Source organism: Sus scrofa, chromosome X (genome assembly GCF_000003025.6).
Source record: "Sus scrofa isolate TJ Tabasco breed Duroc chromosome X, Sscrofa11.1, whole genome shotgun sequence".
NCBI lineage: Eukaryota > Metazoa > Chordata > Mammalia > Artiodactyla > Suidae > Sus > Sus scrofa.
The window spans coordinates 98152327-98167485 of NC_010461.5; the positions used below are offsets into that span (position 1 = coordinate 98152327).

Here is a 15159-nt window from a genome sequence, read left to right on the forward strand (position 1 = left end):
ACTATATATAGACACATATATGTATATAAAACTCCACTTTTCTATGTACATAAAAGTGGAGTTTGTGGCACAGCGAGTTAAGGATCCGGTGTTGTTGCAGCAGCGGTTTAGGGGTTGCTGCTGTGGCGTGGGTTCGATCCCTGGCCAAGAACTTCCACATGCTGTAGGCATGGCCCAAAAAATTAAAAATCAAAATACTAGAAAAGAATGTTTTCAGCATATGCTAACTATGATTCAGTCTATAGTCTAAGGAAAAGGCATTCAGAATGTTAAACTGTTCTCAGGGGTCTCCTCATAGAAAGCTCTGACACTTGGGAAGGGGCAGATGACAACCAGAGACAGTGATGTCTGGCAGTACGCCTGCAAGCGCGCACACACACTCAGGAACAGAGTTTACACACTCACAGCCACACACTCTTTCGTTCAGTGAGAAAGGAGTTCCTCTTCGTGGCTTTCTCGCTCCCTGAGAATCACGTGATGGGATCAGCACAGGTCTTTGGAGGACAGAAGACATATTTCATATCTGGAAGCCCCATCAGCAATGGTTATAGAAGCCTGAGGGACTTGACTTCCCCTCTTCCACGCATTCCCTTCATGCCTGATCTGCATGGATTTTTCTGAATCCATGAGCTCTGCTGGCAAACTCCACCGAGAGCCAAAGATACATATGCTTTTGGCTTCACCCCGGGAACATGTTCCTGAAAAGTTGCGTGCAAATTAAATTTTCGCAGATCAATTATAATTCCCCACTGCTTCCAATGAGTTTTCTGAACCACTCTCTCTCCTCATCAAGATTTATTTTCGGGAATTCCCATCTCGGCTCAGTGGAGACAAACCTGACTAGGATCCATGAGGACTCCGGTTCGATCCCTGGCCTCGCTCAGTGGGTTCAGGATCCAGTGTTGCTGTGAGCTGTGGTGTAGGTCAAAGAGGCGGCTCAGATCAGGTGCTGCTGTGGCTGTGGCATAGGCCGACGGCTGTAGCTCCAATTTGACCTCTAGCCTGAGACGTTCCATGTGCCACAAGTGCAGTCCTAAAAAGCAAAAAAGAAAAAGAAAAAAGAAAAAAAGATTTCCTTTCAACATTTCAGCTTGAAGTTTCTCTACCTCCTGCCATCCTCTCTGACCTCACCTGGAGAATGAAGAACCTGACCAAGGAAAGATTCCGTTCTCTTCTATGTTGAATAGTCCAGGACCTATAAACAAACAATACACTAGAGAGGCTGCCGTTGGGAAAAGGCCCCAGTACCACCATTCCAAATGCAAACCTTGCTTACACTCGACCTTTGGAGTGGCTGTTTCCAAGGGCTTGAGGGGTTTTTGCCCCAATCCCCTCCGGGGACAGGCATTTTCATTTTAGGAGGGTCGGTTCTACCCCTTTTGCTTTTTTTTTTTTTTCTTTTTTCTTTTTAGGGCTGCACCTGTAGCATATGGAGGTTCCCAGGCTAGGGATCTAATCAGAGCTACAGCTGCCGGCCTACGCCAGAGCCACAGCAATACCAGATCTGAGCCGCATCTGCGATCTACACCACAAGCTTGCAGCAAAGCTGGTTCCTTAACCCACTGTGCAAGGCCAGGGATTGAACCTGCATTCTCATGGCTACTAGTTGGGTTTTTAACCCGCTGAGCTACAGTGGGAACTCCTCCCATCAGCTTTTTTCTCCCTCCGCCCCACTCCCAGGTATCAAACTCCAGAGATCTGTTGACCTTTGACTGAAGAAAAACACACAACCTAAAAGTAGCAAGTTATGTTTTATTCAGGGACGTTACTGAGGATTATAGTGGGGAGACAGCCTCTAGAGAGCTCAGAGGAACAAACAGGTAGGGGAGGAGCCAGGATATATGGAGTGTTGGCAAGAGAAAAAAAAAAAACAATATATATTCGAACAGAGCATCAAACATTACTGCTAATCACAGAAAATAGACATCTCGTGTTAATGATTTCAGTGCTTTTCTCTGCATGAGAAAATGCCAGTCTGGGCTCATCAAAATTACTCCTTAGATATGCATCTAAACTATCTAGGGCCAGTATCCTGTTTCTCTCCGTCCTGAATTCCCCTCAGGGCGCACTGGGGTTGGGGGGCGGTGGCTGCAGTGGCTGATGGCTTGATGGCAGGCGACATTGGTTGTTCACTGGAATGGGAGGCAACATTCTTTGTCCACAGGCCCTCTCTACGGAAATAGAGATGGGTGCCTTGGCTCTGGGGAAAAGTGTATGCAACTGGTGACCTCTACAAAGCACTTGCTAAGTCAAGATGAAACGAGTTGCTAGGGAGGCACCATGACTTTGGTCTCTGGCAACAGTTAAGTGAAGGCACGTGCATCCTGGGTCTGTGGATCGAGCCAGGCGACTGCCTTTGTGGTCTTTGAACTGGAACCAGAGATATTATTAGTCCTGATAGGGACGGGAACTGCCTGCTTAGCGGCGAGGAAAATTAATAGTCCAAGTGTTCTTCCATCCTGTGTTCTCCATGCTGGCATTTTGATTAAAAAAAAAATATTGCGGCAGCTGTTCGCATATTCTGGAAGTGTGTGTGCATGTGTGTGGTTTGGTGTTTACAGATTTGGGGTTGCGGAGGGGAGTTTCCAGAGCAACGGAAGTAGCTGCTTGTCAGTCAGGGTTCATTTTGAAAATGAAAGCCCTAAAGCTTGGGGCCCACTCTGGGCCTGGGCCTGGTCTCTGAGGAGTCAGCAAAGGCCAGGAGGTGGCTTTGGCTAGTCAGCCCCAGGAAGCAACCCCTTGCTCACCTTTTGGTTTTTTTCTTTTACTAATTGACCGAGTCTATGAGTTGCTTTTGGTGTCCTGCACATTCAGTCTGAGGCAGGGATGCGGGAGTGGGGCATTGAGGAGGTTCTGGCCGCGGACACCTCCCCCAACCCGGGACACATACAATGTCCCCGTCCCCACCGCAGCCACTCATGCACACAATTACATTTCTCCAGGCTGCCACACCAGAACGAGGTAACACATCTACTAGGTGCTCAAGGGTCATATGACATAGTCATCAAAGAGTTCAGTTCAAATGACAGTTCAGAATCAATGGACAGAAATACAACACAAGGCAGTCTGGTCTGGGGGCCAAAGGAGGGACACAACCAGATGGTGAGGGATCCCGCTGGGCTGAGGTCATCAGAAGACGGTTACTGGAGAAGGTGGCCACTGAGGCCAACCTTGAAGGGCACAGGGAAGAACTTCACCAAATAGAAGCCATGAGGAAGGAGCCTCTAGGTAAAGGAGGGCACGATATGCTCAGGTTAGCACGAGTCCATCCATTTAGCTGGAATCTGGGGCTTGTGTGAGTGATTGTCAGTTGATAAGCTTGGCTTGAACGCCAGATCCTCTGTGCCAGAACAAAGGCTATGGTGTCACACAGACCTGTCTGCTACTTCCCCCTGGGTGACCTTGGGCGAGTGGCCTAACCTCTCTGCAAAGTGAGGATAGTAATGATACTTAGCTCTTGAGCTCCTTGGGAAGGTTACTAGAATGAACATGTATAAAGTACCTAGCACAGCATCTGGCACATTTAAAAAATGGTCGAAAAAGGGATTACAAATGTATAGGCTGTCTTGAAGGAAAGCTCCAGCTATTTGGGACTGATTCCTGATGTGTGAGGGTGAAGGGAGAAAAGCCTCTGGTAACTTCCATCATGATCGGACCCAGCGGGAGTGGGCCGACTTGGCCTGAGGCCCCCATTTCCCCTAGCCTAGAACAGTCTCCTGGCTTTCTGCCTCTACCCCTCCCATAATCATCTTCCTAAAGACCGCTGTAATCATGGCTGTTCCTCTCTGGCTCAAGAATCTTCTATGGCTCCCCTTTGTTCACTGACTGAACTCTAACATGGGGTGGGGGCGGGAAGCAAAGAACTACCATTTTATTGAGAGAAGCAAAGAGCAATGAGGAGGCCAATGTCAGGAATAAAAATAACCTCCTCTTTTAAAAGCCCTGCAACTCTGAATTCACAGAAGTCAGCAGGTCACTCAGGGAGAGAACGGGGTGCATCTCTGAAGAGGGCAGGGTGTTGGCGGCCAAAGACAGATTCACCAGTACCTGCTTCTTCAAGCTAAGCTGGGAAAGGTAAGAGAAGAGAGCAGAGAGCAGAGCAAGGAGCCGCGGGGAAGCAGGGCTGTTCCTCTGTTCCCTGGAAGGGCGTCTGCCTGGACCCTTTCCCTGAGTTTCTCTGCAGGAATCCCAGGCAACTCCGAGCGGGCGCTTCGAGAAGGGTCAAGGCCGCACAAAGGGCAGTGCAAGCGAGCCCGAGTCACATGGGGTAGCCTGGCCGCCTCCGTGAATGCGAGGCGCGGGACAAAGGCGGCTCGGGGACAAAGTGCAGGGAGACTCCTAAGGAGATACGAGGGAAGGGCGAAGGAAAGGGCGGGGAGCTAGCGCCCCGAGCTGTAGGTTTGCGCTCCGGGACGCCTTGGCTGGAAGCCGAGCTCAGCCCCCCACGGAGGGGGCGCCCTGGAGCCTTTTCACCCCAGAAGCTGCGGGGATGCTGAGAACCCCGCGGCCGCAGCAGCTGGGCTGCTGCAGGCGGCGCTCGGGGCCAGCTCGCGGCCCGCCCCGCGCCCGCCCCCAGGTTGCCCACGCCGTGCGGGAGGCGGGGCCGCCCAGCTCACCTGGCTGTTTGGGGCGGGGCCGCCCGCGACCCGAGGGAGAGGAGGCGGCGGCTGGCAGTACTTCGGGGTGGGAGCGAGGTCGCCCTGGGGACTTGGCCTAAGCCCCCCCCCCGCGTCCCCTCCCTCCCTCCCTCCCGGCACCGCCAGTGCGGGGCCCTCCCTCGGCTCGCTCGCTCTCCCCTCCTCTTCTCTCCTCCTTCGCTCCCTCCCTTCCGAGCCCAGTTGCTCAAGCCCGCTTCCTTCCCCAACGCCAGCGCCAGTTCCTCTCCCGGTGGGGCCCGGGAAGGGCAACGAACGCTAGACACTGGAACCGCCGCGGCGGCAACTGCAGGACCATGGCCGAGCCCCAAGGGGCCGCAAAGCGGACGCCCAAGGCCTCCCTCGCACCGACCGCGCTGAACCTGCGGAGCGCCCCGCAGCCCCGCCCCTCGAGAGCGGACACCGGCAGCCTGGGCAGGTACCGGGGCAACGCCGCCGCCTCCCGGGAGCCCCCGTTCCACGGCTCGCTGATGCTCTCGGCCACGGGCTCGGGACGGCGGCGGGAAGGGCTGCGGGAGCTGCTAGGGCTGCAGGGGGCGGCTCCCGCCGGGTGGCCGTCGGAGGAGCGCTCGGAGGAACCGTCCCCTAGCGGGCCGAACGGACCAGGCGGTAGCGGGCTGTGCCTGGAGCCCCGGGAGCACGCGTGGATACTGGCGGCCGCCGAGGGCCGCTTTGAGGCGCTGCAGGAGTTGCTGAAAGCCGAGCCAGGGCTGCTGCTGCGGGGCGACCCGATCACGGGCTACACGGTGCTGCACTGGCTGGCCAAGCACGGGCGCCACGAGGAGATCATCCTGGTGCACGACTTCGCCCAGCGCCAGGGGCTACAGCTCGACGTGAGCGCCCCGGGTAGCGGCGGCCTCACACCGCTCCACCTGGCGGCCCTGCAGGGCCACGACATGGTGATCAAGGTGCTGGTGGGCGCCTTGGGGGCCGACCCCACGCGCCGCGACCACAGCGGCCACCGAGCCTGTCACTACCTGCGGCCCGAGGCACCCTGGAGCCTGCGGGAGCTGTCGGGGGCTGAGGACTGGGAGACCGGCGGTGGCGGCGGCGGCGGCAGCGAGCGTAACAACGCCAACAACAACAGCAGCGGCGGCGGCGCTGCGTGGACACTGAGACGCGCCCCGAGCGCAGTGGGCGCGCCAGCCACGGAGACGACGGCCAGAGCGGCGGCAGCGCCCGCCAAGAAGGACTCTATGGGCAGCCGGATGGCGCAAGTTCAAGGCTTTCTCCGCCATATGTTCCCCTTCTTCCAGGACCGTTGAAGGCGACAGAGACTGGAGAGCGTGGAGGGACCGCGACGCCACGGCGAGGCCCGTGGTCCGGGGTCCCACTGGAGCCGCAGTCGTGGGCCTGCCAGGAGCCAACCACCTCGGGTTCGGTGTTAGGCACCTGTCTCAGGGCTCCTACAGACACCAGCCAGGAGACGCGAGGGCCAAGGCATCCCTAACCGAGACAAAGCAAAGACCGAGCCCTCCTGGCGCCGAATCCCCAAACTTCAGGACTAAGGAGTTGGGAGAGGAGCATGGTCCTTCCCGGGAGAGGGAACGTGAAGCTTCCAGCAGCCATTTCTGGGCAGGCGGAAGCTCTGGGTTTATTAGGAAACATTTGCTAGAAGAATGAGTTAAGATTGTAAACCACTGATGCAGAGGAAGCTCCTAACCTCAGGCCGGCCTGACTTGGCACTTAACGGGTCACTTTGTGTGGGGGCAGCCAGCCCCTGGCAACCTGCTCCAGAGATGACCAGGCCTTACCAGTACTGTTTCTGATGTATCACAAATGACTTCTTAAGCATATTAAAGTGGGATATGTTTTCCTTTCACATGACAAAGCTGTCCTTTGAGTGACTTTTTTTTTTTTTTAATTAACCACCAGAGGGGGAGGCTCCCTATGTTTGCAGCGAAGAGGTCATCAACCCATGGTCGAAAACTAGTGATCCAGAACAGGCTCTGGACCTCATTCTCAGAGCAAGTAGCCAAGCCGTACAGCGAAAGAGCTACTTTGACTTTGGCACTGAGTAGAGACACACAGTTGACCTGTCTCTCGGGCTCTTTGGCATCTAGGTCCGGCCTCCTACTGAGTCTCATCCCAGAGAAGCTGTCTGCAGGGCACAGAGCAGAAGGAAAAAGAAAAAGCCTCCAAATGTATATTTCTAATATTTCCTGGTGAGTCATATAATTCACCTTGACTTCTGCCCTCCAATAAGACACACCCCCGGCACTTTTTTCCAAGATAGGACTTTAATCATCAGCACTGTGGGTTTCTTTTAATTGCATTTAATATATAAGTGGTAGTTTGGAAAATTGCTACCATTCAAAAAGAATATGAATTGAGTAGAATCCAGGAGGGTTGACTCGAGCTGAAAGGAGGGAGAAGCAGTTGGTGGCTGGAAATCCATGCTGCCTTCAAGCACAGCATATTTTCAAAATAGCACTGCATCCCTGGAGGCTTGGGTAGCCCTTGCAATGGACCGTTGTGTCCCCAGCCCTCCCATGCCCGTCTTTGAATGCCAGGGAGGAACCGAGTCACCATAGAACACAACCCAGAGACACCACCCTGAGCCCATCCAGCCAGGGGTCCATCTGCCTGGCATGCCTGTTTGTCCCTTCTGTGCTCAAAACAGTCCCCCCTTCCCTGAATAACCCATTAGATTCTCCTCATCCATGAAAGTGCTCCAAATCCTTCTACTGATTTTCAGCCGGTCCCATTCTCTAGGAACTACACCTTAAACATATTTACAGAGTGTCATGTGGCATTTCCTTTTTCTTCTTCTAAATGAACTTTGATGTTTGAAGTGGGAGGGTGAGCAGTTCCTGGCTTGTGGCATTTGGCATCAGCATCTGACATAACCCTCCTCCACCTTCATACCCATTTCATAGATGTAAATTGGCTAACTGATGCAGGACTGCGGTTTCTGCTCCACAACCCCTCCCTTGACAGCTGCTGAGATGGGTTGGGCTTGCTGAAGGCTGCCAGGGCTGGGCCTTCCTGCCACAGGGCTGAGTCTGCGGGCTCCTGGCTTGGAGGGGGGATTGCCATGTGCCTCGGCCCAACATTTAAAGGACACTTGCAAAAGTAGTCCCCTCTTGCCAGGAAAAATTTAAACCTAAGCAACTTAGCTCTGAGCAGATTTGGAGACTTAAGAGGAGCATCTGCCCTGCTCTTTCCAAAACAAAAACCAAGTCAGCTGGAAGATTCGAAAGCAGCTTTCTCAAGTTTTGCCTGTAGTCAGCTACTCTTTCCCCACAGATTTTTCCCATCATGTGATATTGCCTAGCCTACCTCCTCCATGTAAAATTGAGGTTTGGCTGCAGGGGACAGACTCCCATGCTGAAAACTCTGTGTGCCTACCATCAAGCCATTGGCATTTCTGGTATGCTTTTCGAGGCAAGACTGGTATGCTCACCCCAAGAGAAAGAACAAATTCCCTGAGAAACGTCTTTCCAGGGGAGCACAGCAGAGTTAAGCAGATGATGCAGAGCTGCGTTCGAGTTGGCCAGGCGGCCCCAAAAAGGAGAAGCAGGGCTGTGACGAGTAAGCATGGGGGCTGGGGAGGAGGGCCCAACCCAGGCCAAAAGGTGCAGGGAAAGTCTCTCTGAGGAGGAAGATTCCATCTGATGGAAAGCTGGAGGGGTGAGTGGGAGCTGGTCAGTGGAGACGGGGAAGGGGCCCTCTGACAGAGCCACTGGAGTACATGTGGGTGCATATAGCAAGTGCCAGGAGGTGGAAGTCAGCTGGTTTGGCAGGAAGGTGGGAGCTGGCGAGTAATTAATGGTACCTCTGGAGAAGCAGATGGGGGTCCCAATCACTACGGGTCTCCTATGTCATGCCGAAGGAGAAACAGAGGTATTAACCTAGAGTTAGCTGGGTACCATCATGGAAGGCTTCTAAGCAGGGCGGGGGGGTGGTGTGTGAGAAGTAGCATGATGAGATTTTAGAAAAATCACTCTTCCAGGGAGTTCCCAGTGTGGCACAGCGGAAAAGAATCTTAAGTAGTATCCATGATCCCTGGCCTCGATCAGTGGGCCGGGGATCCTGCATTGCCGTGAGCTGTGGTGTAGGTCGAAGACCCAGCTCAGATCTGGCCTTGCTACGGCTGTGGCATAGGCCGGCAGCTACAGCTCCAATTCGACCCCCAGCCTGGGAACCTCCATATGCCACAGGTGTGGCCCTAAAAAGACAAAAAAAAAAGAAGAAAAGTCACTCTTCCAGTCACGTGGAGGATGGCTGCATCAAGGGAAACATCTGAGGGGAAATGCACCATACAGGCAAAGCATTTGAAAAGAAACACTTCAAGGAAAGCCCTGCGGTTTTCCCCCTTCTCCACAGCCTTTGATCAAATGAAGCTTACCTCGGAGGCAGGTGCAAGCTGGCCAAGAGCAAAGGTGCTCAGGTGAAGCTGGGTTGGAACCTCTCTCCGCCACCCCCTTGCCTTCATCTCAGACGGAGCAGCAGGGGCACACAGTGGCCCCCAGAGCAAGATCCCCCAAACCGCTGGGCTCAGCCTAACCTGGGTTCCAAACCTGCCACTGATTAGCGACCTTGAGCAAATCACTCACCTCCCTGAGTTGCAGTTTCTTCAACAGTAACACGGGAACTGTAGACGCTCCACTGCAGGCTTGTTCTGATGATTTGAGAAAAGACATCTGCAGAGTTCCCATCGTGGCACAGCAGAAACGAATCTGACTAGGAACTATGAGGTTGCAGTTTCCATCCCTGGCCTCGCTCAGTGGGTTAAGGATCTGGCGATTCTATGGCTCTGGTGTAGGCCAGCAGCTGTAGCTCCGATTGGAGCCCTAGCCTGGGAACCTCCATATGCAGCAGGTGCAGCCCTAAACAAACAAACAACAACAACAACAAAAATACATATATATATATATATATAAAATCGGCAATACCTAGCAACGCTGCTGGACACGTGGAAAATAACAGAGAATGTATTTATTAACAAATCTATTAAAGAATTTATCAACAAATAAATTCTTGCTTAGAAAAATTGAAAGCTACTCGGGCGGCTCTTGCGGTGAAATGATCTTTTCTGCGGGGTAGCCTAGGAGGGACCTTGTGGTTACTTGCATTCTTCCATCTCGAAAATGTGTCCACGTTGGTGGCGAATGATTTTCCCTCTGTGCCAGATTGGGGGCGGGGGTGGCTGCTCCTCAAAGGAGATAGTGGTTCTTCTGCTGATGTTCTTCCCAACCTACACACTTGTACGTTAGACACAATCAAAAGAAGCTGACTTATCTCGTTCTTAGCCCACAGAAGAAGGAAAAGAAGCCACCTAATAAGTCAGGGCCCACCAAGTATTAAATAGCTTAGATCTGATTTCCAGATAAAGTCATAAACTGGAGTCAGAGCTAAACCTGAAATCCTCTGAAGAGAATCAGAGCATACAGGTCCCTTCATTTCCAGACCTTCTTATCTATAGAAATGCCTCGTCCTACCCCAGCCAACATACCCTGCATTCCACACCCAGCCTCCCTGTCTTCCTACTCTCCCTTCATTTTAACGAAGGGCAAGGCGCATGCTTGTCTCCTTTCAAGATGTAACTCAGGGAGTTCCCGTGGTGGCTGAAGCGGCCGACTAGTATCCATGAGGATGTGGGTTCGATCCCTGGCCTCGCTCAGTGGGTCAGGGATCTGGCGTGGCCGTGAGCTGTGGTGTAGGTCGCAGATGCAGCTCAGGTATGGTGTGGATCTGGCTGTAGTGGAGGCCAGCAGCTGCAGCTTCAATTCGACCCCTAGCCTGGGAACTTCCATATGCTGCAGGTGCGGCCCTAAAAAAAAAAAAAAAAAATGAAAAGAAAAGAAAGAAGATGTAACTACGGCTCTCAAGCCCGCCTCCTCCCAAAGCCTGATTCCATCTCTTGCCCTCTCCCGTACTTGGAGAGCACCCTCGGTTTAGTTCTGGGCAATAAAGTTTTGTTGCATGCCTACTGGGAGCCAAGCTCTTTGGATGACAGACACGTCCCAGCCAAGCTTTCCAAAGGGAGGTCTCCTCCCCTCACATCTCTGTTTCCTCCCCTCTTGACCTCCCCTCTGCATTCTGGTTCCTGCCTCCATCATCCCAGCACATTTGCTTCCACGCAGGTCTCCTGTGATGGCCTCCCACCCACCGAATGCAAGTTTCTACCTTTGTTCACTTCTCGGCAGCACTGGCCAATGCGGGCTACTTCCTCCTCCATGAAACGCTCTTCTCAACCTCCTGTGGCTTTAACTGCTGGCACTTACCAGGTTGAAGTCCTGGAAAGGTCTCTCTACATCCTCTCCCTGAGTCACGCCATCCCTTCCCCACTTCCGGTCCCTCACTCTGTGCCAGCCACACCATCCTTGCCTCCTGAGCTCTGGGATTCCCTACATGCTGTTCCCTGTCCAGAAATGCTCTTCCCTCTATTCCTTGCCCTCTTTCACCTGGCCCACTCCCACTCATCCTTCCAATGCCACTCAGACTTCAAATGAAGTCTCCCCTGACCTTCAGACAAGGTTAGAGCTGCACCTTTTCTAATCCTTCTCACACTTGAGCAATTATTCATGCAGTTATTAGATTAATATCTCCCCTACCCCCACTAGGTTTAAATTCCATGAGGGCAAGGACCAAGTCTGTCTTATTCACCCACATATTCCCTAGTTCCTGGTAGATGGAAAGTGCTCAATAAGTATCTATCAATTGGCAGTGGAACCACATCAAAAGCACGAGAAACCCAAAGAATAAATTGGACTTCATTAAAATTAAAAGCTTTGTGGCTTGAAAGGAAACTACCAAAAAAGTAAAAAGACAACCCACAAAATGGGAGAAAATATTTATAAACGTATATTTCATAAGGTTCTAGTATACAGAATATATAAAGAACTTCTACAACTCAACAACAAAAATATAAACAACCTGGTTTTTTAAAATGAGCAAAGGGGGAGTTCCTGTCATGGCGCAGTGGAAAAGAATCTGACTAGGAACCATGAGGTTGCAGGTTCGATCCCTGGCCTTGCTCAGTGGGTTAAGGATCCGGCATTGCCGTGAGCTGTGGTGTAGGTCGCAGACTCAGCTTGGATCTGGCGTGGCTGTGGTTGTGGCTATGGCTGTGGCTGGCAGCTGTAGCTCCAATTCGACCCCTAGCCTGGGAACCTCCATATGCCTGCACAATGGGAACTCCCTGTTTGTAGACTTTTTGATGATGGCCATTCTGACTGGTGTGAGGTGATATCTCATTGTAGTTCTGATTTGCATTTCTCTAATAATTGGCAATACTGAGCATCTTTTCATGTGCCTGTTGGCCATCTGTATGTCTTCTTTGGAAAAATGTCTATTTAGCTCGTCTGCCCCCATTTTTTTGCTTTTTTTAGGGCTATACCTGCAGCATGTGGAATTTCCCGGGCTAGGGGTTGAATTGGAGCTGCAGCTGCTGGCCTACCTCACAGCCACAGCAATGCCAGATCCAAGCTGCATCTGTAACATACACCACAGCTCATGGCAGCACCGGATCCTTAACCCATTGAGTGAGGCCAGGGATTGAACCTACATCCTCATGGATACTAGTCAGGTTCTTAACCTGCTGAGCCACAATAGGAACTCCCTGTTTGTTTGTTTTTTTTTTTATATTGAGCCGTATGAGCTATTTATATACTTTGGGAATTAATCCCTCATCAGTAGCATCATTCGCAAATATTTTCTCCCAGCCCATAGGTTGTCTTTTCATTTTGTTTATGGTTTCCTTTGTTTTTAAGTTTAATTAGGTCCCATTTATTTATTTTTGTTTTTATTTTCATTACTCTAGGAGACAGATCAAAAAAAAATATTGCTGCAATTTATGTCAAAGAGTGTTCTGCCTAGGGTTCCTGCCATGGCACAGTGGGTTAAGAATCTGACTGCAGGGCAGAGTCTCCTTGCCTGCCAGCTTGCATCTCTCACAAGCATCCTATCTTAATAAATTTACTTCTTGCCTATCAAAAAAAAAAAATCTGACTGTAGTGGCTCAGGCCTTTGTCTAGACACAGGTTCAATCCCTAGCCCAGGAACTTCCACATCCTGTGGCTATGTCCAAAAATAAATAAAAAATAAAAAACAAAAACAAGAGATCCCATTGTGGCTCAGTAGATTAAGAACCTGATGTCTCTGTGAGGACTCAGTGGGTTAAGGATCTCAGGGGGTCAAGGATCCAGTGTTGTCCCAACCTGCGGTTAGGTCACAGATTCAGCTTGGAGCTGGTGTTGCTGTGGTTGTGGTGTAGGCCAGCAGCTGCAGCTCCGATTTGACCCATAGCTGGAAACTTCCATGCCACAGATGTGGCCCTAAAAAGACAAAACAAGAGTTCCTGTTGTAGTTCAGTGGTAACGAAGCCGACTAGTATCCATGAGGATTCGGGTTAGATCTCTGGCCTCCATCAGTGGGTTAAGGATCCAGTGTTGCCATGAGCTGTGGTATAGGTTGCAGATGCGGCTCAGATCCCGAGTTGCTGTGGCTGTGGGCAGGCCAGCAGCTGCAGCTCTGATTCAACCCCTAGCCTGGGAACTTCCATATGCTGTGAGTGTGGCCCTAAAAAGACAAAAAAACAACAAAAAAGACAAAAGAATACCAATTCTGGAGTTCCCTTCGTGGCTTAGCAGTTAACAAACCCAGCTAGGATCCATGAGGACACGAGTTCAATCCCTGGCCTCGCTCAGTGGGTTAAAGATCCGGTGTTGCCGTGAGCTGTGGTGTAAGTCGCAAATACGGCTCAGATCCTGCGTTGCTGTGGCTGTGGCGTAGGCTGGCAGCTGTAGCTCCAATTTGACCCCTAGCCTGGGAACTTACATATGCCCTGGGCGTGGCCCTAAAAAGCAAAAACAAACAAAATATCAATTCTTATTTATCCTTGACACCCCCCCAATACCAGTGCAGAAATATGAGGATTCATTTTGCATAATGCCTTTGGTTGGTCTGTTTTCTATCTCACGCTTGTCTCAGTCTCAAGGACAAGGACAGAGAGACCTGTAGAGCCAAGGTTTGTTCCCATGGTGACCTGTGCGCAACCTGTCCCTTTCAGCTCTCTTCACGAAGCAAAGCTGGTTGTCAGGAGAGGCGGGCTGATGGCAGTGAGGAGGGGCAGCCTGCAGCCTGGGAAGGAGGAAGGAGTCCATAAATAGAAAGTTGACAGAGGAATTAAAAGAACTAGAGAAATGAGGTCCCTGCCTGTGGAGATAAGGCTCCTTCCAGGCCTCAGAGGCCTGGAAGCATCCCTGTGAGATCCCTGCAGGGTGATAAATGGTGTTCCCATGGGGGCCCTGGGTCGGGGCGACCAGATCATAGCATTTAGCATCTCTGGTACAGAGGGCAGAGAAGTTTACTGATGGATGCATCCTAAATAGGTTATAGACTAAAAGGTGGGGTTCATAAAGCAGTCCTCCTCAGTAATCCAGAAAATGTACAGATAAGGTGCTCTTGGATTCAGAACATTTTGCAGGTGTGATGGTCTTTTTGATATGTCAGCCTGGCTAGGCTACCATCCCCAGTTACTCAAACACTCATCTAGGTGTTTCAGTCAAGGTATTTTGCAGATGTAATTAAAGCCCATAGTGAGCTCATTTTAAGTAAAGGAGATTATCTCGGATAACCTGGATGGGCCTGATTTAATCAGTTGCCCGCAGCCCTAAAAGCAGGGTTGAGGCTCTCCCAAGAAAAGAAATTCTGCCCGTGGGCAGCAGCTTCAGCCAGTAGACAGCCCGTGTCTGTGAGGTCCTGTCTGCCTTCTTGAAGGCAGAATTCCTGAAGAATTGCCCTAGGAATTCCCAATGTGCCTAGTCAGTCCGAATGATCCCAGAAGCCAGTTCCTTGCAGTAGATCTCTGCGTATGTATCTCCTACCCGTCCTGCTCTCTGGGTGAACCCTGACTCCTTACAAAAAGCAACTATGTCACTCCAAGATAATAAATTTGTGACTGAATGAAAGTTTATTCAGATTGAACATAACTAATGCCCAGATAGTGGGTTTTTTGGTTTTTGTTTTTTTTCTCTTGTCTTTTAGGGCCGCACCGGCCCGGCGGCATATGGAAGTTCCCAGGCTAAGGGTCCAATCAGAGCTGCAACTGCCAACCTACGCCACAGCCCCAGCAACGCCAGACCTGAGCCACGTCTGTGACCTACACCACAGCTCACGGCAATGCCGGATCCCTAACCCACTGACAGAGGCCAAGAATCGAACCTGCATCCTCATGGATGCTAGCCACATTCATTACTGCTGAGCCACAATAGGAACTCCCCAGATAGTGTTTTCTAATACCATTCTCCAATAAAAAGAACCAAGGGTCCTTGTTTCCTTGGAGAAATGGCTGATTCTGGGCTGGGGAAGTACTGGATTATACCATAAAGTATACAATAAATATTGGTAAGTCCATTTTGATATAAAGAAATTATAGAATAAATAAACAGGAAGAAGAGACAAATCTCCCACGCAGAAAAATTGCAATTAATTTATGCAGATACTCTTCTCTGGAAGAGTTAAAGAGGGGGAGCGTAACTCCCCACTTAGGAGAGCT

General features: G+C 51.3%; 1 protein-coding gene across 1 annotated transcript; it reads left to right on the forward strand.

Moving 5' to 3' along the window:
• SOWAHD (sosondowah ankyrin repeat domain family member D) lies at positions 2111–6482 on the forward strand. Its single transcript, XM_003135343.5, has one exon. The coding sequence runs from the start codon at positions 4952–4954 to the stop codon at positions 5918–5920; it is 969 nt and encodes a 322-aa protein (XP_003135391.2). The 5' UTR covers positions 2111–4951; the 3' UTR covers positions 5921–6482.

Excerpts from the sequence above, each read along its gene's own strand:
- SOWAHD (XM_003135343.5), top strand. The coding sequence starts at position 4,952 with ATGGCCGAGCCCCAAGGGGCCGCAAAGCGGACGCCCAAGGCCTCCCTC.